The following is a 20,924-nucleotide window of genomic DNA, read 5'->3' as shown; positions in this document are numbered from 1 at the left end:
TTCTTTTAAAAAAGTTAATGTTTATTTAAAAGAAATTTGATGCATATGTTTATTGACTAGTTTTGCATTCGGTTTCGTCCAAATAAGTGGTCTATATAAAATCAATTTTTAAATGTATTTGATGGCTCATTAAGTCGTTTACATATATAAAAAGTCCTCTATTTAGCAAGGGTATTATCGCAAAAGAGAAACTGACGACGCACGACAACAACAACAACAACAAAAAGCTCGTCAATTGTTTATTGATTATTTTATTTGTTCAACATGCTAACGGATTGTTCCAATTTTGATCGGCTTACCGCCTTTGCATGCGGGCGCTAATAGTTTTGAACCTGAAACTATTTTTTGCATATTTTTCGCCCGATTTGTATGCCAGGGGCAAGGTCTTGAGACCCAGGCGATTATTATTATTTTTTTGGGCAGGGTCTCTTTATTTTGGCAGTCCGTCAATTAGAGCTTTGGCAAATTATGAGATTAAATGGACTAAAGTCTTGACTTTCTTGCCTTGAGCATTTCAGCGACGGCTTTGATAAGCGTTAATTAACAAATCAGTGTTGGCTGAATAACAATTATCAATTAGCAGTTACCCTGTAATAATTTAAGTGACTTTCAGTTGTTCTAATTGGTATATATATAAATATATATATATATATATATATATATATATATATATATATTATATTATATATTTTGATTAGATATTTATCTATATTTATTATATTTATTTTTTAAGCTATACAGGGTATTTTGCTTTGCATTGCGTTTATGCAATTTATATGCATTCTAAGCTTAAGAGGAATGAATTCTGAACTAAGAATTGCCTAAGAAATGTTCATAATTGTAAGCTTTAATATGACAGGGTATACAAATTCTAGTTGTGAATGGTATATTTATAAAACATGAGAAACAAAATATACATATATTAGAAAATTTTAAGAAATTACATAATTATTTTATTTTATAAACATTAATGTTTGCTCTGCGCTCTCAGCTATTAGCATCTCAAAATAAAGGTCATTCCGTGTATATAAAAAGATTTTTGAATACACAAATATAAATATATAGAAGAGAAATTTGAATAGGAAACTTGCTCTAACAATTTTAGGCTCTGCTAAAGGTGAATCATATAATAAGTATGTAAGTATGTTTAAGCATGTAAGCACAAAGAAGTTAATATATATATATATATATATATATATATATATATATATATATATATATAAATTATATGTTTTCCAGTCCTGTGGTGACTGAAAGTTAGGTTGAGAGGCGACTGTGCCTCTTATTGCTGGCCTCGGGCTCAGACAATGAAATAAGCCATTTAACGAGCAAATGACGGAGTGAATATTTATTTAAGCGGTTTACTGGAAGAACGCTTTTTAACCCTGCTTTTAATTGTTCTTTTTTGAATAATCGAAACAGTTAATTTTATTGGTTTTTCTTATTATATTCACTATTTTTAGTTTTACTTATATGACACCAATTTTTAGCATGTCCTATCAGTACGAGTTAAAACACGAGACTAATCTATATTTTTACAAATCATAGCCTCACCGGCGTAAGTAGAGTTGCTCTTGCCAGGGCTGTTCCTTAACTTGTCTAGCACCCGATAATAAGTGTTGAATAATACCTTATATTAAGTGTTATAAGCTAACTAAGTGTTATAAGTTAACTACCCCCCCCTCAAGTGTAAGGTCGTCCTCGACCGACCCAATTCCAGCGACGACTCCTCGCAAGTGCTTCGCGGACTTCTTTGCGTCGATGATCCACCAAAGAGTGAGGCCAATGCAGATTAAAGTACAGCATATGGCTCCTCTTTCGGAGTGCCGTACAACGACACATCATCAAAGTGCACCATTTCGGTTCCTTGGTCGCATATTAGCAGCGGTGACCAGCGAGTCGGTGCAGGTGTTCTCGAATGAAATCCGCAAGTCGTTCTCATTCACATTCAATACGGAGCAGTATGAGCAGCGTACTGATTCTTCGCTATCGCCGTTCAGCAGGCGCTTACTAAGCTTGCTCTTGCGCCTACGTATGTGGCGTCTGTTGAAGCTGTTGGTGCACAACGTGGACGTGGGCCTTGGCATCGGATGATGCACACCAAAGTTGTGCAGCTGCAGCGACTTGAGTGTGGCTGGCGCCGTCGATGACTGGCCGTGCACGTGCCCGTGATGGCCGTGATGACTGTGTCCCACCACTCCAGCGATGCTATGAGCCGTTACTGGACGAGTGATGTGTGTAGTCTGTCGGCGCGCTCAGCTGGCGATTGAATTCGGCCTTGCGGCGCGTCAAGTCCGTCAGGCAGTATTTGTTCAGATGGCCGTTGCTGGAGACAGGGCTCTTGGGCGATGATGCCAGATGCTGCGTATAGGCCGAAGGAGTTGCTGCTCACGCTTAGCTTATTGCCGGCGTTGTGCAGCAGATTGTTACAGTTCTTGCCGCTGATCTTGGCCGCCAGCGAGTGCGACACCGGCCGACTTTTGCCCGTCGTCGGTATCGTGTTGCTGCTGCTGCTAGCCGCCCTGTACTCCTTGTCGTCGCTCTCGCTGCGCACCGATGCTCGATACGCAGTAAATGTCTTCGTCTTGCTCTTCAGCGAGCCGTTCAGCAGTAGCTGCTGTTGCCGTGCGGCAACTGCCGACAATGCCGGCAGCTGCAGTTGACGTGACGCCGCTGCCGATGAGGATGAGGATGAGCCGGCAGCTGTGGCAGGTGTCGACAGAGATGGGCAGCGGTTGGAGCAACCTGTGGCTGTGAAACTTCTTGAATTAATGCAGTTGGCGGTGTTTTGGGGATTTCTTGACTTGGTTCTAGTATGGATGAAGAGTCGCTTGGCTCTGCCGCCGCGAAGAGTTCGTTAGTTGTTGCTGGCTGATGAGCTTCTACTGTTGGTGGTGGTGCCGTGAACAAGGGGGTTTCCTCAACGATTCCGCTTGTAGATTTGCATGCTGTGGTTCTGGCTTAGCATCCAACTATGGGGCGAATAGAGCTGTTGCTGGTTCTTGTGGACGACAGGATAAATCGTAATTTTTCTGCAGGCTTTTTTAATTTTTGGGAATTTGGTTATAAAATGTATAGTGTTGACGGATTCCTCTAGCCAAATTGATTTTAAATCTGAGGAGTCCAAAATGTTTGGGCTAACAATGAGCCTTCGCGAGAGTAATAGCAAGCATTAAACTTTGCAACTCGATCGTCCGCATTCTGTTTCTGGACAGTGTTTCAGTGTTTCAAATAAATAAATCAATTTGTGAGTTTTGGCTATCCCGAGAACTCCATTGACAGCAAATGTTAACTGGTTAAGCTGGTCTTGAACCTCAGTGTTTACTTCTATCCGTCTACTGTCGGCATTCATTAGTCGCATTTCAGTGGACCTAATCTACTCTAAATGACCGGCATCGGGTGTACCCGCCACCAAATTGTTTTATAAAAATTATGCCAAGTGGCTAAAGGTAAATTGAAAAACTATATCTAACTTATTCTAAATTGCCTAGCGGCTTATAATAAAAGGTGTAATAAAAAAACAAGGGAGTCATCTTAGGTTGTCCTTGTGGACCACCCTTCCTTTAATGAGGACCTCGGTCCCCAGGTCTGCTTCCACGGCCTTCTCGACACATAAAGGTGTGAGTTTGTTTCCGAGCCGTCGGTTGGACTTGACCAAATCCTTGTCACCAACATCGAAGACTCTATTCTGCCGCTTTGCGTTCTCCCTAGCTCTGAGCGTCGTCTGAGCGTTTCTGATCTTTTCTTCTATCTTTTCTTGTGGCTCTTGTTTTTTGGGGTGTCTATCATACTTAGCCCTAGCACATGTTTTGCAGTTTTGTACTATTTCCTTGGCAATTTTTGCCATCCGTGGAAAGTAGTACTCCGAGAGTACCTGCTTAACATTTTCCTGTGCAGACCTATGGGCCCTATTATGCTCGACTGTGAGGATTTCCCTTCCTTCTCCAACCGCAAATATGTCCACTACGCGATTTTTGCAATGCCAGAACTTTGTGGCTGGGTATCTTCGCACCAATGCATCTTGTATCATTGCAAGCGTGTGTAAATTACAGTGGAGAGCATTTACGCATTTGGGTGAGACTACATCTTCGAGCTCGTCTAGCAGCGATTCGACGCATGTATAGCTGATCAAGTAGCGTTTCTTATTTCCAAAAAGAATAAAACTTCGTTTTAAGGGGAAACGCGCCTCTTCTAGCACTATCTGGTTTTGAAAACAGTTCAAGGGTTTGTCTGTCGTCTCAATGGTGTTGGTGAGAGATACCTCACTGTGGATCGTTGCTGCGCAGGACTCAATTTCTTGCTCATTTATAGCGTTGAGCTGCTGTCTTGACAAGGCATCCGCAACCAGATTGTCCTTGCCAGGTTTATAGAAGATACGTGCATTAGACTCGTCAATGCGCGCTTTCCACCTTTTGATTTTCGCATTTGGATTAGATTCCGAAACTGCGAAGGTCAAGGGTTGATGGTCAGTGAAGATATTAATGTCTTTCACCCCATACAAATAGTGCCTTAATTTGGCAAGTGACCATACAATGGCCAATAACTCTCTCTCATTGGTTGCATAGTTAACCTCACTGTCCTTCAATGTTCTTGAAATCATTGTTATAGGACGACCCTCTTGAGACAAAACTGCACCTATGCCGTGAGCCGAAGCATCGGTCGTTAGATCGAATGGCTTCTTAAAATCGGGGTACCTGAGCATTACATTCTCGGATGACAAAATATCGCGCAACTTCTGAAATGCCCTCTGCTGCACTTCAGAGAATTGAACCTTTATATTTCTGGACCTATGCTTACTGACTGTTCCATTTTCACCCTTCAGGATATTCGAGATGGGTCTTGCTATTGCGGCGAAGTCCCTAATGAAACATCTGTAATAACTTGCGAGGCCTAGAAATGATCTAACCTCGAACAGCGTTTTTGGTTCTGGATACTCCTGTATTGCCCTAACCTTTTCAGGATCCGTCGTGGTGCCAGTGCTGGTGACTACGAAACCAAGAAAGTTCACGCTTTTCTTAAAAAAACGTGACTTTTTGACGGAGACCCTCATGTTTGCTTTGTATAAGCTTTTTAGGACCCGATCCACGTGTTTAATGTGGGATTCCTCATCTTCTGAAAAGATGATTACGTCATTGACATCAACATAGCAAAATTTGCCAATCTGCTCTCGCAGTATGTCGTCGATGGTTCTTTGAAAAATGCTTGCTGCATTCTTTAATCCAAAGGGGAGTCTTTTGAACTCGTATTTCCCCCCGTTCACAGAGAAAGAGGTTTTTTCACGGTCGCGTTCAGCGAGTATGATCTGGTGATAACCAGACTTGAGGTCTAATGTTGAAAAGAATTTGGCTCTCCCCAAATTCCCCAATATCATTGATATATTTGGCATAGGGTATTTGTCCGGCACGGTTTTTTCGTTAAGTTTACGAAAGTCCATTACCAACCTCATTTTCCTATTGCCCGCTTCATAAGTGCCCTTCTTGTCTACTACCCATATTGGGTTATTGTAGGGAGAGACGGACTTTTGAATTATATCATTCTTTAGTAGATCTTTGATTTCTTTATTAACGAAATCAGCCGCTCCCATTGGATATGGGTAAAGCTTGGTATAGATCGGTTGCTCATCTATGGTCCTAATGGTAGCCACGACTGATGTGTTATACGGCAACGTCTCGTCTGGGTCTGCAAAGGCCTTTTGTCTGGTCTTCAGCATTTTCAAAAAAGAACTTCTAACTAATGGGGATGCATCTGCTATTTGTTCAGCTAACTCATTAATTCTTTGAGTCAATGCATGCTCCCTCTGCTGGTTTACAGCAGCCTGTTCGGCTAAAGCTTTGCTGATAGCCGTCCTTATTACTTCCGTAAGCTGATCTACATCCATTCTACCTGATGGTGGGAGAACTGCACAGTCGGAATCTGAGTCGCTAGACTGCCTGCGAGGGTTTCTCTATTGGTTGAACCGAGACATGCGCAGGTCAGTGGTCGCGAAAAATAAAACGGGCCGTCAGAAGATGGGTCGAATTACGTCGCAGTTCTGAACTACGAGAACTGCATGCACAACTTCAGACACACAGAAAGTAACACAATGTAATTTTATTGACGATCTGAATGATCAATTGCTGCCACTAAAATTCCCAAAGTAGTCACTCTCACTTGGTTCTGATCATTAATTTTTTTTTTTTTTTTACATGCAATTGCAATATAAAATACTCGCTAGTCCTAGCTATTTTTTTATAAAATAAATTTTAACACTTTTTGTGTTTGAAGAAAAATTTTGGCTAGAGTATCCACTTACAAGATTCAACTAACACAAAACAAAAAAAAAAAAAAAATCCCTTTATAAGATCTGTCAATTGCAGCTCCCGCGCTGCTGTCTTAATTGTTGTTGGTTGTGGAGTCCGACCACTAGTTGGGCGCCAATTATATGTTTTCCAGTCCTGTGGTGACTGAAAGTTAGGTTGAGAGGCGACTGTGCCTCTTATTGCTGGCCTCGGGCTCAGACAATGAAATAAGCCATTTAACGAGCAAATGACGGAGTGAATATTTATTTAAGCGGTTTACTGGAAGAACGCTTTTTAACCCTGCTTTTAATTGTTCTTTTTTGAATAATCGAAACAGTTAATTTTATTGGTTTTTCTTATTATATTCACTATTTTTAGTTTTACTTATATGACACCAATTTTTAGCATGTCCTATCAGTACGAGTTAAAACACGAGACTAATCTATATTTTTACAAATCATAGCCTCACCGGCGTAAGTAGAGTTGCTCTTGCCAGGGCTGTTCCTTAACTTGTCTAGCACCCGATAATAAGTGTTGAATAATACCTTATATTAAGTGTTATAAGCTAACTAAGTGTTATAAGTTAACTTATATATATATATATATATATATATAAATATATATATCTATATAAATAATAAGAAAAACAAACTCAAGCTCAAGCCCATCAATTATGAGTCTTATATATGAATGCAGACTTTGCACGCAAATTGAGCACAGAATTACAGGGTATACAAAACATAATTATAAACAGTATATGCCCATATAATCAGAGATATAATTATGAACAGTATATGCTCATATAATCAGAGATATGTATAAACATTTGTACTGTGTCTGCTACCAATTAAATCTCTTCAGCTTTGAAGTTGAGTGAACTTTAAAAGGTTTCTTTGTCGCTCTCAGTGTCATTGTCGAAATGTTTGTTGCTTGGGTGGCCCGAGCTCTGATTGACAATGATTGACAATTAAGTTGCGTATGTGTCAGGTCTCAGGTGCCATGAATTGTTGCAAACACGCTTTGCACTTCATGCTGTTAGCTGCTGGTAAAATAGCTACCATTTATGTGGAGCATTGGCCCGGCTTATTATGGCCAGCCGACTCGAAGGTTGCCTCGAGCACACATTTGGCTAGGAAGTTGTTAGCTGATTTTTCATTGTGGGTGCCTAATTGGAAAACAATTTTTTCCATTCATTTTCGATTTTTATTTCGCTTCGCCATTCGACGCGTGTTTCAATATTCAGATAAGACGAGTAGCAACCGCTGTACGATCATGGGAATTTCTTCAGTCATAAGCAACAAGGGCAACAAATCGTGGGTGTGAAGGCTGACCGACAATTTACAATTCACTGCCAGAAACGGGCATGTTTTGACATCTACGAATTTTGTGAATAAGCAATATAATATCAGGAAGATGAACGAACTAGCTTTATTTAGCTAGTTCAGTAAATAAAATTGTTTATCAATTCCTTGAATAGCTTATTCAATGCAATGCTCTTGCAGGGAGTGCCTGACTATAAGATACTGTGAGCTCCGATTCTCGCTGCTGCTGCTAAGAAACCTCCACTTACCATCTTCATATGGGATATAATATTATTTTCGCAATTTCTAGTAGGTCATATATGACAAGTGTGTAAACTCTATGACTTATAATATGCGAGGTATGTTCATATAAATTAGAATTAATATCGAAAAATGGCAAAACTTATTGATCATTTGAGCAAGTTTGAGAATGTAGAATATTGAAGCCTATGTAAGTTTAGTTTCTATAGGTTCTCACTTCAATGAATATACAAATGGAAGGAGCGAAAGTTGGGCAGACGAACAAAGCTCTATAGACTCGACTATTGCTGCTAATCCAGAAGATCTGATTGAAAACTTTATATGCATTAGAAATAATTATGTAACGAATGAGAGTTAGATATAGTTGAAAATAGCTAAAGCTAGCAAAAAGCTAGTTACAGTTTGCAGAATGTAAAGCTGTTCGAACTACTTTCACAAAAACAAGCTGAAGAGGCACAGCTCAATTGCCTCTTCACCATAAAGCTAAAGCTAATAAACTTTGGATGTTGCGACATTATATAATGAATTAGACTACTCACTTGTTAGACTCATAATCCCATCATGGTCAAGTTGCAGACACCTCACAGCGGGCAAAGGTGGCAGGCGCACCATTTAGCAGCGAACAACGCCCAAGTTGCGTGCCGCTTGTCACATCAGCACAGCGGCGCGGAGTCACTTGCGCAGCGAAAATATTAAAAATTAATTAAACAAAAACTTCGCTACTAATGTAAGAAACAATATAAAACACATTTATCGTCGTGTACTTGACCTTGGTCGGGCGGCGGGCACTGAGCGACGCGGCCAAAGCCAAAACCAAAATCAAAACACAAAAGGGAAAGTCAAGCGTATGCAGAACGAATTGCGCATGCTCTAATCAAAGCAACTGCCGAATACTTTATCATACTTTATAATATCAAAAAGTAGAGTCATAATATGTAAGTGCATATGCATATAATCAATTATATAGTCGACATATTCACATATTAGATAAACATCTGAAGGAATTAGAGCAAAAAGTTTTTAGACTAAAGAAACTTTACCCAACTCTTATCATATATCTAGGATCTCTTATATATCACATATATCATATATCATATATCATATATCATATATCATATATCATATATCATATATCATATATCATATATCATATATCATATATCATATATCATATATCATATATCATATATCATATATCATATATCATATATCATATATCATATATCATATATCATATATCATATATCATATATCATATATCATATATCATATATCATATATCATATATCATATAATCTTCTATCGCCTAATATTAAATCTTTCAGTTATCCTCTTCCTACTCTAACCACAAAGTTAATATACTCTATAGCAGTGTATTGAATAGCATGAGTTGTTAGAGGCGTTCAGTCTAAAGGGGGTAGCCACTGTGCCATGTAAGGGGGGAGGTGCGTAGAGGCCTGTCCTCGTCGCATGCATGCCGCGTAATACGCTCTGGCAACAGTTAGCATTAGATTTTCGAATTTGATTCCGATTTCGATTTCGAGTCTGTATTTGAAGTTCATGAATTTAATTTGCGCGCAGTCGACAATTTTGTACGAGCTGAGAAACCAAGGCAAACTGATATGACAGCGCTTACATGGCGTATACGCATTCTCTCGTTTACTTATGTCGTTTCCACATTGCGTGTAATTGACATTCACATCGATTACTTCCGAGTTTTTTCCCGACGGCCCTGAATGCCACATGATTTGAACATTATCAGGTACAAGTGAGTGGAAAATGAAAATTAATATTTGAAAATGCATCGCGTCGTGCGTTGAGTCATATTAAGCAGGGCTGGAAGAAAATTGTAGATATATTTTGAAAATCATGTCTTATAAATAATTTAACAGCAAGAATTAAAATAAACTGAAAACTGAAAAGAAAGAAATGTATTTTAATAAGTATGTATTTGAAAATGTGAAAAAAAACTTTGATATAGAATAAAAGTAGGAGAGCAAAATGTATATAGTAAATAATATCTATCATATCTATCGCTAAAGTATAGATTAATATTTGGAAATCAAATTAAACCTATTTTTATATTCATTTTTATAAAAATTTTTCTAAATGTTTTTAAAATTCTTAAATTATATATATAAAAAACAATTAGTGAGGATCTATGTTATATTTATAACCCGATCCCATTGAAAATGAGAAATCAGGGTATAAAAGCTTTGTTTAAATGTATTTAGCAGGCAGCAAGAGTAAAATATATATACTTGATCAGGATGACAAGCCAAGCCGATTGAGGCCGGTTCGGCTGTCTGTCAGTCTGTCCTTCTGTCCATCCATCCGTGTCTATATTTATGTATATATAATACACTAATATTTATAAGAAATCAGCTGAGAAATTTTGTATATATATATATACATATATATCTACATATATATATATGCATATGTATATATATATTTATATATGTATACATATGTACGGCACATATATTCCCGAAAAGAATGACAGACTATGTGTGAATAGCTGCCCGTTCGCTTCAAACAGCTTCAAACTTAATTCAAAGTGAGTGTAAACTCTCACTCAAAAAGGGCTCAGGAGCTCTGCTGCAGTTGCCTTTTGAGTGACTTTTGGGTATAAAAGGGCGCAGCAGCGGCTGTGGACGATCAGTCAAGTTCATGACCTGGACTAGGTCAGTCGTTGTGTGGTTCAGTGCAAATGGTGAATAAATTTAAGTTTTTTGTTATATTGTTTAAGTTTAAATAATTTGTATTTATTTAATAAATTTTGTATTTGTTTAAAAATATATATATTTTTTGTATAATAAATATATATCTAAGTTTTATTTGTTTAACTTTTATTATAATAATGAAGTTTGTCGAAATGTTCATTAGCGAAATAATTATATTTGATGTTCATGATAATAATGGTAATTATCATTAACGATAATGTTCTCTTTAAAATTGTTAGTTAGTTATATAATATTTAAGAGCATTTATTTTATATACCTCTTTGAGATATAGTTAAGTTATTTGTGTGTTTAGTGTTTGTCATAGTCAGAGAATCTCTTCTCAATTTAATAACATAATATTTTTGCACATGTATATATATTTATATTTAAGAAAATATTGAAAAAAAAGAATATATAAATGTTTTATATACAGAATTATATTTAATGTATTAAATGACAAAAATAATAACATTGGCAAATGTTGTTTGCTAAATAATGTATTTATGTATTACAAATTGAATTTATGACGATTTTCTCTTTTTAAAAATAAAAAATGTCTAATGAATAAAAATGTAGTACAAAGTCAGATAAAAATAAAAAAATAATAAATTTGAAACAATTAATATATTAATATTTATACCTATATTTATTATATACGTATATTTGATATATTTTTAAACCAATACTTAATGCACTTCAAGAATTATTTGCGTTGCGTAGGCGATGCTGGTTCGAATCTTGGTATCCTAATGTGAGTTAGTATTTCTCTTTAAATCACAGATAGGACTGAGTTCAGGGTATCTCCTGGGCAGGCACTTCAACCATAACTTGCTTACTTGTTTTATATTTTAATTGATTTATAATTGTAAGAACAATTCATAGGAGATATATAAACTACATTACTAAAACTTGATAACTTTTTAATATGATCTACTTAGCTAATGTCAATTACAATAGAAACGATTGATTACTGCTTGAAAACAAAAGACCTAGACAACAAACTTGTTGCTTGTTGTTTGCCTGCTGCCGTTGCATGCAAAAAAGTGAAAATATCAAATGCAATTGTTGCCTGCCCGCAGTTTACGACTTGCGACGCCTCACCTTGTGCGCAATAGAATTCATTGAAACAATTTTCTTAATTTTTAGTTGCAATCACTAATTAGTTAATTCGAATTGTTGTTAAATGGTTTTTTCCTTGCATTATTCTCAATGCGACATTTGCAATTTTATAATAAGAGTTTTAATGCTTGCGAAAAATAATTAATTGTTTTTTAAAACATTTTTTTTTTTAGAATTTTTCAAGTTTTTAATATATTCTTTTAATCGCTTTTAATTGCTTTTTTGCATATATTTTTATAAGCTTTCGCTGCAGCTACCAATCATTGATTCAAAATTTTATTAATCGTGTGCTTATTTATAATCTTTTTTAATAATTTTTTCTATTTTCTGCCTTTGGCTCTGGGCGCACTTCAGTTTGTGCCTCGCGGCAACTTGAAAAATCGATTAAAACGCTCAAAATCAACAGCTAAAAACAATAACAACAAACAAACTGAAGTTGTGCACACGCTCACCACCACAACAACATCAACAACAATAATAAAAAGATAATAATAATAAAAATCAACTTCAATAGCAAATAGATCGTGCGATTGGCAGAATTGGTTTGGATAGAGATGCCCAGGCGGATGTGCAGTGCGTGTGTTTAAATCTTGATTAGCTCTTTTCGGCATTTAATAATATGGATGGCAGCAACAACAGCAGCAATGGCAACAACAATAGCTATCTGCAAGGCCATCGCTGCGCTGGCTTTTGTAAATATTTACATAGATGCCACCAGAGAGATTGGCAGCATTCAATGCTTGGCTGCGGCATGGTCAAGGTCGAGCTGTGGCAGCTATCAATGTAATATTTCGTGTTTGTTGTCGGTGTTGGATTTCAACAATCTAAAGATGCTCCAAAGACTAACTCAACATTAACACTGAATACTATATAAATACTTAATTAACTTGAGTATTAGGCAAACCGCGTACGAAACTGTTTATCCTGTTCGATCGATCAATGTGAAGCAGTTTGGAAACTTGGAACATTTTCGCTTTAGTTTCGTATGTCTATCTTTCTAGCGTCTTCTTCAAGCAGCAGATATTTAGAATTTGGCGGATTTTTATATAATTATATTTCTGATAATAATTGTTAAGCATTCAGCTCTAATTCCTAGAACTAGATCTTACTCGATCTAGCTTATTTCCTTTCCATCTCTCTTTATAGCGAGATAGCTATATGTCGCTCTCCATCTCTTTCATATCCTCTCTCGACTTTTAGCACTATATATACATATACATATATATAAATATGCATATACATACAGTATATTCTATTCAGCGTTCTACGGCAAACCCATTGATAGCTCTCAAGTAATGCTTAGCAAATACTCTTAAGTACGAAAACAAACACAAACTTTCTCAAGAGCCAAACAAATTCGAATCATTTGCTTATTTGTTTAATCATCTGAGCAATTGTTGGTTTGTTCGCTTGTTTGTGCTTGCATTTGCTTTTCAATTAAATGTTTAACATGAGCAGCTGCTTCTAACCTTTAGCAGGTTTCAAGTTGAAGTTTATTGACCCTAGCCCAAAGGTGCAAACCTCAAAGCCTTCAACTGGCGGCGGATCTACAAAGATCGCCAAGATTCAGTTTCAATTTTTGTTCGCTGGTAATTGCCTCTCTATTCATTCCCGTTGTTGTTGTTGTAAATAAATTAGCCAAAAAGTTCAAATGGTCAACTGGCCAAAAAATAAATAAATTATTGGTAAGGTCGACCCAAGCAGCCGACCAACCGAGCAGCCGTTGAATGTCTAATGGCTTTCGAAGCAAAGCCCCGCACCGAAATGGCAAAGCAAATTCATTTACATGCACCAAACAATATGCCGTATTATTATTACTATTATTATTTGTAGAGGTGGGCCATATCATAATGGATTACCATAAATATGGCTACGAGTGTTCTTTGCATGCAGAACCGGGCATTAGAGCTCTTTGCTTGCCAATTAGCGAATGTGGCCAGTGAGCTGCTGCTGCTTGCTGGAGGGCACTTGGGCATTGGGTATTGGGTATTCAAGCGTGCAGTCCGAACTGAAGGCCAGTGGAGGGGCCGGGCAGACTCGATTATTAATAAAAACAGAGCAATTTAATTGGAACATCATTGAAGCCAACAAAGTTGAAAAACTAAAACTTTTGCCATGCCGGAGGTCAATTCCACCAGCTGTCAGTTGCAATTATTTATCTAGAAATCGATGTGCATACTTTTTGTTTCATATTATTAGCAGACGATCTACCAACAACAACAATAACAGCAACAACAACAACAGCAGCAAATATAATTGTTGGCAACTGCTTGCAAAGTTCAGGGTTAAACATGGGCTAAACACCTGCATTTGGCATGCACCCGCATTCACTAATTGCATACAAGTAAGCAATAGCATACATCTCATTAACGAAAATAAATGGAAAGAAATACTTTAAATATAAATATGTAAATATGAACATAAAAATATTTCAAATGCTGTTTAACAGTTCGTGCGAAATTAACAGTGAGTTAGCAGTGGTTGGCAACGCGAGACAAAAAATTGTCAGTGGCCAGCTGATACAAGGCTTAACGTTATTATAAAAATTAAGGGAATTTTTGCTATTATGTCTATTAAATATATATATATATTTTTATTTATGTTTTATGGGCATGTGTATAAGTCATTCTTCAGAATTCTATTTAATTTTAAAGATCTGTTAACATCGTGCTTGTACTAAAGTTGGCAGCGCTGTATATTCTAAGAAACTGTTATATCGATAGACCAACTATCGATGTAATTAACAGCTGAGCTGCATTAACTGCAAACGCAAACAAAATAATTGAAAATCAGAAAATTTGGCTATATCACATTATTTACAAACATGGAAATACCGGATACATATTACAGCAAAGATGAATATGTAGAAACGGTGAATACTATTATGCCATATATTTAAATTTTAATTTATATTTAAAATTTAATTAAATACTTTCTTTTGATGACCTCATCTCAGGCATCAGGTAACAAGGTGAGCCGCCATACGGTGCTCTGTGGCTCCCAGAATATTGTGCTCAATGGCAAGGTGATTGTACAAAGCGGCGCCATAATACGTGGCGATCTAGCCAATGTGCGAACTGGACGTTATTGTGTGATAAGCAAGAACTCTGTGATACGACCGCCCTACAAACAATTTAGCAAAGGCATCGCCTTCTTTCCGATGCACATAGGAGATCATGTCTACATAGGCGACGGCGCTGTCGTATCAGCGGCTAACGTTGGTTCTTTTGTGTACATTGGCAAAGATGCCATCATTGTGAGTCAGCCTATCAACGTCTGATTTACCGTATTTATATTGGATACGTTTTGATTATAGGGTCGTCGCTGTACGCTCAAGGATTGCTGTGTGATCGAAGATGGAGCTGTGCTGCCACCAGAGACAACCGTATCTAGTTATATGCGCTACACCGCCAAAGGGACCATTGAAGGCGGCCAAGGTAATCCGTATTTTGTGCCCGCTGCCATGCAAGATGAAATGGTCAACTATACAAAATCATTCTATGAGCATTTTGTGCGCACACCAGCACCAGCCAGCTAAACAAACAACTCCTAATTTATAAACTAACATTAAGTATTATATTTAATAAATATGTAAATGACATTTCAGTCAATCAATCCTGTGTTGCAATCGTAGGCCTCTTCGGCAATTTCAAAGATGAAATAGCTCATGCCCGTACGACGTGCTATAATAGCTGCTGTTTCTTCTGTATTGTTCTCCTTGCGCGGCTGTATATTGCGATCCATGAGCAGCACAGTTGCCGTATTCCTGCAATTCGAAACGGTGGCTGTTACATGCAACGGCGTTTGCTGTCCATCCGATTCGGCATTCACATCAGCGCCGAATTGCAACAGCAGCTGTACACTATCAGCATGACTCCATTTGCAGGCTGAGTGTAATGGGGTCCAGCCCAGCTCGGTGCGGGCATTAGGGTTAGCCTGATACTGGAGCAAGAGTCTTGCAATATCTAAGAAGTTGTTGTAGCAGGCACGATGCAGCGGTGTGTATCCATCATTGTCCTTTGCGTTGACGGTGTCTGCATCCAGTTGTAGTATTTCGCGCACCTCACTAATACGATTCTCGCTCACAGCCCACAATATCATGCGTTCAATGCTGGCTGATCATTGCATTTAGTTAGTTTTATTTAAACAAAATTCAGCTTAATTTTTTACCTTGTGGATTTTTGTCCTCCTCGATAAGTTCATCGGTATCATCATCCCAACCGCTTACAAACATGCCACGCGGCACTTTGGCGTAGCGCAGCTTCTCCACTTGTGATTTTTCATCATCAGAATCATAATCGCCCATATTGTTGTTTCAAAATTCTGGTTTGTTGACTTAGCAATAAATAAATGTTGCCTTTTAAACATATGTTTCGCTGTCGATAATTTTTCGATAATATGACACTATCGATAAGCATGTGCGTGTATGTCACTCATTTTACAACACTGTCAATGCTACAAGCAAGAAGCAGCAGCATCGTTGTTATTTATTTTTCGTTCATAGCGGTTTTGTTTACATTTTTTACGTGCACGCAATGTCAAATCCACAGGAGGAGCTTTTGCCGCCCAATGCTGAAGACGATGAGCTAACATTGCCAAGGGCCAGCATTAATAAAATAATCAAAGAGCTGGTGCCCACAGTACGCGTTGCAAACGAAAGTCGCGAACTGATTCTCAATTGCTGCTCCGAATTCATACACCTGATCAGCTCAGAGGCAAATGATGTGTGTAATCAGCGGAGCAAGAAAACTATCAATGCTGAACATGTGCTCGAGGCACTCGATCGCCTAGGCTTTCGCGACTACAAACAGGAGGCCGAGGCTGTGCTACACGATTGCAAAGAGGTGGCCGCCAAGCGACGTAGACAGAGCACACGCTTAGAGAATTTGGGCATACCAGAGGAGGAGCTCCTGCGCCAACAACAGGAGCTGTTCGCCAAGGCGCGTGAGGAGCAGGCACGCGAAGAGCAACAACAATGGATGAGCATGCAGGCAGCTGCTGTACAACAGAGCAATGCGCTAATCCAGCGACCCGCGCAATTGGATAAGGATGCAAGTGGAGGTGGAGGCGGAAATGGCAGCTTTGTGAGCAAACCCAGTGAGGACGACGATGATGATGACGACGATGACTACTAAACGAACGAGTTTATTTGCTTTGCGCTTAATGTAATTTTTAATAATTGTAATTAAACTATTGTCATAAGTCAAATCCCCGCTATTGTTGCCTGCTTCTCCAGCTGTTTTGCTAGCTGCTTTTCAAGCTGTCCATTTAAACTGTTTAGAACATGTTTGCCTGGCACATATTTGCCTAGAATCTCGGTATGCTGCTTCCAGAACTCATTGCCAATTAAATCCTCATGTATGGGCACTATTGCCTGCCTGCCCTTGTCCTGCTCGTCCTGCGTGGGCAGCACCACACGCTTGCGCAACAATATCGTGCCCTTTCTATACATCGCAGGCAAAGTGTTGTAATTGATGCCAAACTCCTGGAAGAGCAACTCATTTTTATCGGCAGAGAATGTGCCGCGTAACCGCTCCTCGGCCTGTTGATTAGTTAGACCCGACTCTAATACAAGCTTCCAAAACGCAGTATTATACAGATTGTTCACATGAACATCCGCTTGTCGCCAGCTCAAATAATCGCGCAGATTCTCATCCGAGGGATAGAGCACAACACGGCCATCAAAGCAGGGCGCATAGTTCAGAGGTTGCTGCATCCATTGCGACCAACTCAGCACATAGCTGCTGGTAAACATGCTCGTCACATAGCTAAGCAGCTTGGCAGCGCGTCGCTTAAATGCTGACGTATCCTTGCGAAAGACGAATGAATACTCATCGCTCTGGCCATAGCCGAGAACAATATCCCGAAACTCCTCCATAACAGCAATGCCAGCCGCATTCATCACATTCAACGCTGCATACAACATGTTTAATTAGTTATTTTATTTAGTTCTAATTATTTATACAATCCTCACCATTTTCGTCGTTGGGCTTTTCAAATTTGTGCGCGTTGGCGAATTTGTGAAATTTTTTGCCATCGATGCGTATCACAATCCAAACATTTGGTAATATTTTATCATCTTGTTCGTACGATTTAACATATTCGTATCTACTGCAGGCCATGCTGCGGGTGTGGAGCGCTGTAGCGCTTTTATTTATAAACAAAAACTTGTTAGCAATACGGTGGAGCGCACGGAACTGCATTAAAAACAATATTTTGGTTTTTTTACCGCATGTTAAACAACGATATTTAAAATATACGAGGTAACGCAGGATGAAGTAAAAGTTTTTTATGTTACTGACGTCACAACTACATGATTTACGCATACAGTGTATATTAGATAGCATGATCATAATATATGCTATGGTTATTATGTTATAAATATACCGAGAGCATTATCTATATATGTATACAAATTTATCATTTAATAACGCGGTCATGTACTTGGCAACTTTTTAGCTACAATAAATTGACAACCTTTTTTGTTTTACACACTTTTGACAACATATTTCAATTTGTCGCACCGCTACCTATCGATAAGTAGCCTTAATGTTTGAACAGCTGTTGATAAATATCGCAGCCAAACTTTCCATTACTAAGCGGCGGCTATATTTATTTGCATTCGGCGTGCTAATCTTAAAATGAGTATAAATTATGAACAGAGTACAACAGATGAACAATTTGCGTCAACCAAATTGTCAGACGATGAGGACAGCGAAGATACCAATGGAAAAACTAGTGCAATAGCAATAGAGCACTCAGCAGCTAACCGAAGGCGATTGGAGAAAGATGAAGCAGATGTTGGGACTGATCCAGACGTCGAGGCCGATGCCGAGGCTGACGCTGATGCTGATGGTGAGGCAAGTGGAGCAGCAAACACACATGTTGTGGCACATCATTATAACGAGTTAAAGGAAGCCGGACTCAAGGAGCGAAACAAGTCGAAAATCTTTTTTATGCGGAACTTCAACAATTGGATCAAGAGTCAGTTAATTAATGAATATATGGCCTTAATCAAGCATCAAAAACGGGTTGGCGATGCTCTACGCGTGCTGGACATGTGCTGCGGCAAGGGCGGCGATCTACTCAAATGGGACAAGGCATTCATATCCCATCTAATATGCACAGACATCGCGGAGGTATCTGTGGAGCAATGTCAACGTCGCTATCAGGACATTTTGCAGCGAGCAGAAAAATCAAAATTCGGACATAAATTCACAGCTGAATTCTTTGCCTGCGACTCGACAATGGTTCGGCTAAGGGAACGGTATAAGGATGCATCGCTGCAACTGAATTTGGTCTCGTGCCAGTTTGCCTTTCACTATTGCTTCGAGTCGCTACAGCAGGCAGATTGCATGATCCGTAATGCAGCCGAGTGCCTGCAGCCAGGTGGTTATTTTATAGCCACCATACCTGATGCCTACGAGATTATTAGGAGATTAAAAGCAGCTGGACCGAACGCTCGCAGCTTCGGCAACGATGTCTATAACATTGAATTTGAATGCGATACGGAGACGTTGCCGCTATTCGGTGCCAAATATCAATTTCATCTGGAAGGCGTTGTTGATTGCCCCGAGTTCTTAGTACATTTCCCTACGCTCATTAAACTAGGTCGCCGTCACGGATTGCAGCTGGTTAGACGCAGCACCTTCGCCGACTATTTCAAGGAGACACTGCCCCAGGGCCGACAGCTGCTACAGCGCATGTCTGGCCTGGAATCAATACAAGCTCATCGCTACAGCACCGGCGAACAATTCGAACATGTGCGTCGCCTACTAGGCACACAGCGAGGCAGACCCCTGGGTACGCTCTCCAAAAACGAATGGGAAGCAACAAGTGAGCATCTAATCTATATATCTATATACTATATATCTCATTTGTATCTCTCTCCCATTTAGCGCTTTATCTGGTCTGTGCCTTCAAGAAGTGCAAAAATAGCTGGGATAGCAATGGCAAACCCTTGTTCGAGTTTGACGACTAAATTGTGTTCCATAAGTCGCACGCAAATTTAACTATATCTCTAATCACGTCAATGTTCTTAGAAGTTTTCTTGTGCATTTTGAAAATCTTATTTACAACACAAACTCAGCATGATCAGAGCATATATTTTAAGTTTAAAAGTGTATTTCGAAGCTTTTAACATTAATTTAAAAATATTACAACTGAAAGAAAAAAAAAAACAAATCGATGGCGAAGAGGATCAATACAATTTTTTCAGGGAAACTGATTTGTTTAAAAGAGATAATGTTTTTGAATCTATGTATAATAGACATAAAAGAGTAGCGATTTCTATATAGCTAGAAATTGATCTAATAATAATAAATATAATATTTGCTGCCTGTAGTTAAGATATTTTGAAAAGAAGCAAGGGTTTTGTCATACAAATATTATATTTATATATTTTAATATATATGACAATTATATGATATATAATAACTTAATCCGTTTATATATATATATATATATATATATATACAAAATCTAATAAGTTTTCCCAACACAAACTTTCAATAGACTTCTACGTAACAGTAAAGACTAGTTGAAAACACTTTGAAATTCTTAAAGTACATAGATAAATACAGTTATATAGAAATATATATGTGATATGCTTTACAGAGCGGTTATAAAAACCGAAATGGAAGTTCTTAAAGTGCCAGAAAATATAACTTCCCATAGCATTGCCAAGAATTAGTAGAATCTTCGCAACTCAAAATTTATTTTACGTATATTAGTATTAAAATTAAATGACCAACTCATATATTAGTATATCACATATATATACAGATTTAAGACAATATGTTTTTAGCTTCTGTTAATTAATATTCAAAAACAAAAACAAATTTTAGGAGATCTTGATTTATGTTAACATTTTATGGTATAATCAACGGAATATTTAAATAAAATTCCTTAGCTAAAAAATGTCAAAATTAAAAATAGCCAACTTATAATACAGCCCTCGTCACTTAGACAATACCTGCGCGATTCTCTCTACATTTAAGAAGCTTTGATAACGAAGCTTTTTCCAACCTACGAATTCGAAACTGGAAGTACGCTTGGTTCTTGCCGAAAAGCACAATGGAAAGCACAGGGAATATGTATTGAGAGAAAGAGAGAGAGGCGAGAAAGAGAGAGCCCGCGCGAGAGAGTGAGAGTAAAGAGAACGCGCACAGCTGTTGCTTTCACAGCGACGGCGCCATTGAAGGACAACGGGCAAAGGTTAGTCCTGACGTTTACGTTGC

At 38.2% G+C, this 20,924-nt stretch overlaps 5 protein-coding genes across 5 annotated transcripts; 3 read left to right on the top strand and 2 right to left on the bottom strand.

Moving 5' to 3' along the window:
- The first annotated feature begins 14,426 nt into the window (after window positions 1–14,426).
- LOC111598985 (dynactin subunit 5) lies at window positions 14,427–15,241 on the top strand. Its single transcript, XM_023314486.2, has 3 exons — window positions 14,427–14,557; window positions 14,642–14,941; window positions 15,002–15,241. Exons 1-3 carry the CDS (start codon window positions 14,510–14,512, stop codon window positions 15,221–15,223), a joined length of 570 nt encoding a protein of 189 aa, XP_023170254.1. The 5' UTR covers window positions 14,427–14,509; the 3' UTR covers window positions 15,224–15,241.
- A 47-nt stretch (window positions 15,242–15,288) lies between these two features.
- LOC111598941 (ankyrin repeat domain-containing protein 49) lies at window positions 15,289–16,095 on the bottom strand. The gene is made up of 2 exons (XM_023314419.2): window positions 15,856–16,095; window positions 15,289–15,800 (listed from the first exon to the last, which is right to left on the bottom strand). Exons 1-2 carry the CDS (start codon window positions 15,989–15,991, stop codon window positions 15,289–15,291), a joined length of 648 nt encoding a protein of 215 aa, XP_023170187.1. The 5' UTR covers window positions 15,992–16,095.
- A 42-nt stretch (window positions 16,096–16,137) lies between these two features.
- On the top strand, window positions 16,138–16,861 carry LOC111598942 (protein Dr1). The gene has a single exon (XM_023314420.2). The coding sequence runs from the start codon at window positions 16,221–16,223 to the stop codon at window positions 16,818–16,820; it is 600 nt and encodes a 199-aa protein (XP_023170188.1). The 5' UTR covers window positions 16,138–16,220; the 3' UTR covers window positions 16,821–16,861.
- On the bottom strand, window positions 16,839–17,941 carry LOC111598939 (probable tRNA(His) guanylyltransferase). Its single transcript, XM_023314417.2, has 2 exons — window positions 17,660–17,941; window positions 16,839–17,598 (listed from the first exon to the last, which is right to left on the bottom strand). Exons 1-2 carry the CDS (start codon window positions 17,886–17,888, stop codon window positions 16,889–16,891), a joined length of 939 nt encoding a protein of 312 aa, XP_023170185.2. The 5' UTR covers window positions 17,889–17,941; the 3' UTR covers window positions 16,839–16,888.
- Window positions 17,942–18,198: 257 nt separating this feature from the next.
- On the top strand, window positions 18,199–19,805 carry LOC111598967 (mRNA cap guanine-N7 methyltransferase). The gene is made up of 2 exons (XM_023314459.2): window positions 18,199–19,521; window positions 19,584–19,805. Exons 1-2 carry the CDS (start codon window positions 18,327–18,329, stop codon window positions 19,664–19,666), a joined length of 1,278 nt encoding a protein of 425 aa, XP_023170227.1. The 5' UTR covers window positions 18,199–18,326; the 3' UTR covers window positions 19,667–19,805.
- Window positions 19,806–20,924: the final 1,119 nt, after the last annotated feature.

The sequence above is a fragment of the Drosophila hydei genome, unplaced genomic scaffold (assembly GCF_003285905.1).
Source record: "Drosophila hydei strain 15085-1641.00,03,60 unplaced genomic scaffold, DhydRS2 tig00008116-arrow-pilon, whole genome shotgun sequence".
Lineage (NCBI taxonomy): Eukaryota > Metazoa > Arthropoda > Insecta > Diptera > Drosophilidae > Drosophila > Drosophila hydei.
The sequence above is the reverse complement of the archived record's forward strand: the minus strand, read 5'-3'. Positions and strand labels throughout refer to the sequence as shown.

Excerpts from the sequence above, each read along its gene's own strand:
- LOC111598985 (XM_023314486.2), top strand. The coding sequence starts at position 14,510 with ATGGAAATACCGGATACATATTACAGCAAAGATGAATATGTAGAAACG. Across the intron at positions 14,558-14,641 it reads AAGATGAATATGTAGAAACG|GCATCAGGTAACAAGGTGAG; the intron begins GTGAATACTATT and ends ACCTCATCTCAG. Across the intron at positions 14,942-15,001 it reads TTGGCAAAGATGCCATCATT|GGTCGTCGCTGTACGCTCAA; the intron begins GTGAGTCAGCCT and ends TTTTGATTATAG.
- LOC111598941 (XM_023314419.2), bottom strand. The coding sequence starts at position 15,991 with ATGGGCGATTATGATTCTGATGATGAAAAATCACAAGTGGAGAAGCTG. Across the intron at positions 15,801-15,855 it reads GGAGGACAAAAATCCACAAG|CCAGCATTGAACGCATGATA; the intron begins GTAAAAAATTAA and ends TGCAATGATCAG.
- LOC111598942 (XM_023314420.2), top strand. The coding sequence starts at position 16,221 with ATGTCAAATCCACAGGAGGAGCTTTTGCCGCCCAATGCTGAAGACGAT.
- LOC111598939 (XM_023314417.2), bottom strand. The coding sequence starts at position 17,888 with ATGCAGTTCCGTGCGCTCCACCGTATTGCTAACAAGTTTTTGTTTATA. Across the intron at positions 17,599-17,659 it reads AAAGCCCAACGACGAAAATG|CGTTGAATGTGATGAATGCG; the intron begins GTGAGGATTGTA and ends TGTTGTATGCAG.
- LOC111598967 (XM_023314459.2), top strand. The coding sequence starts at position 18,327 with ATGAGTATAAATTATGAACAGAGTACAACAGATGAACAATTTGCGTCA. Across the intron at positions 19,522-19,583 it reads AAACGAATGGGAAGCAACAA|CGCTTTATCTGGTCTGTGCC; the intron begins GTGAGCATCTAA and ends TCTCCCATTTAG.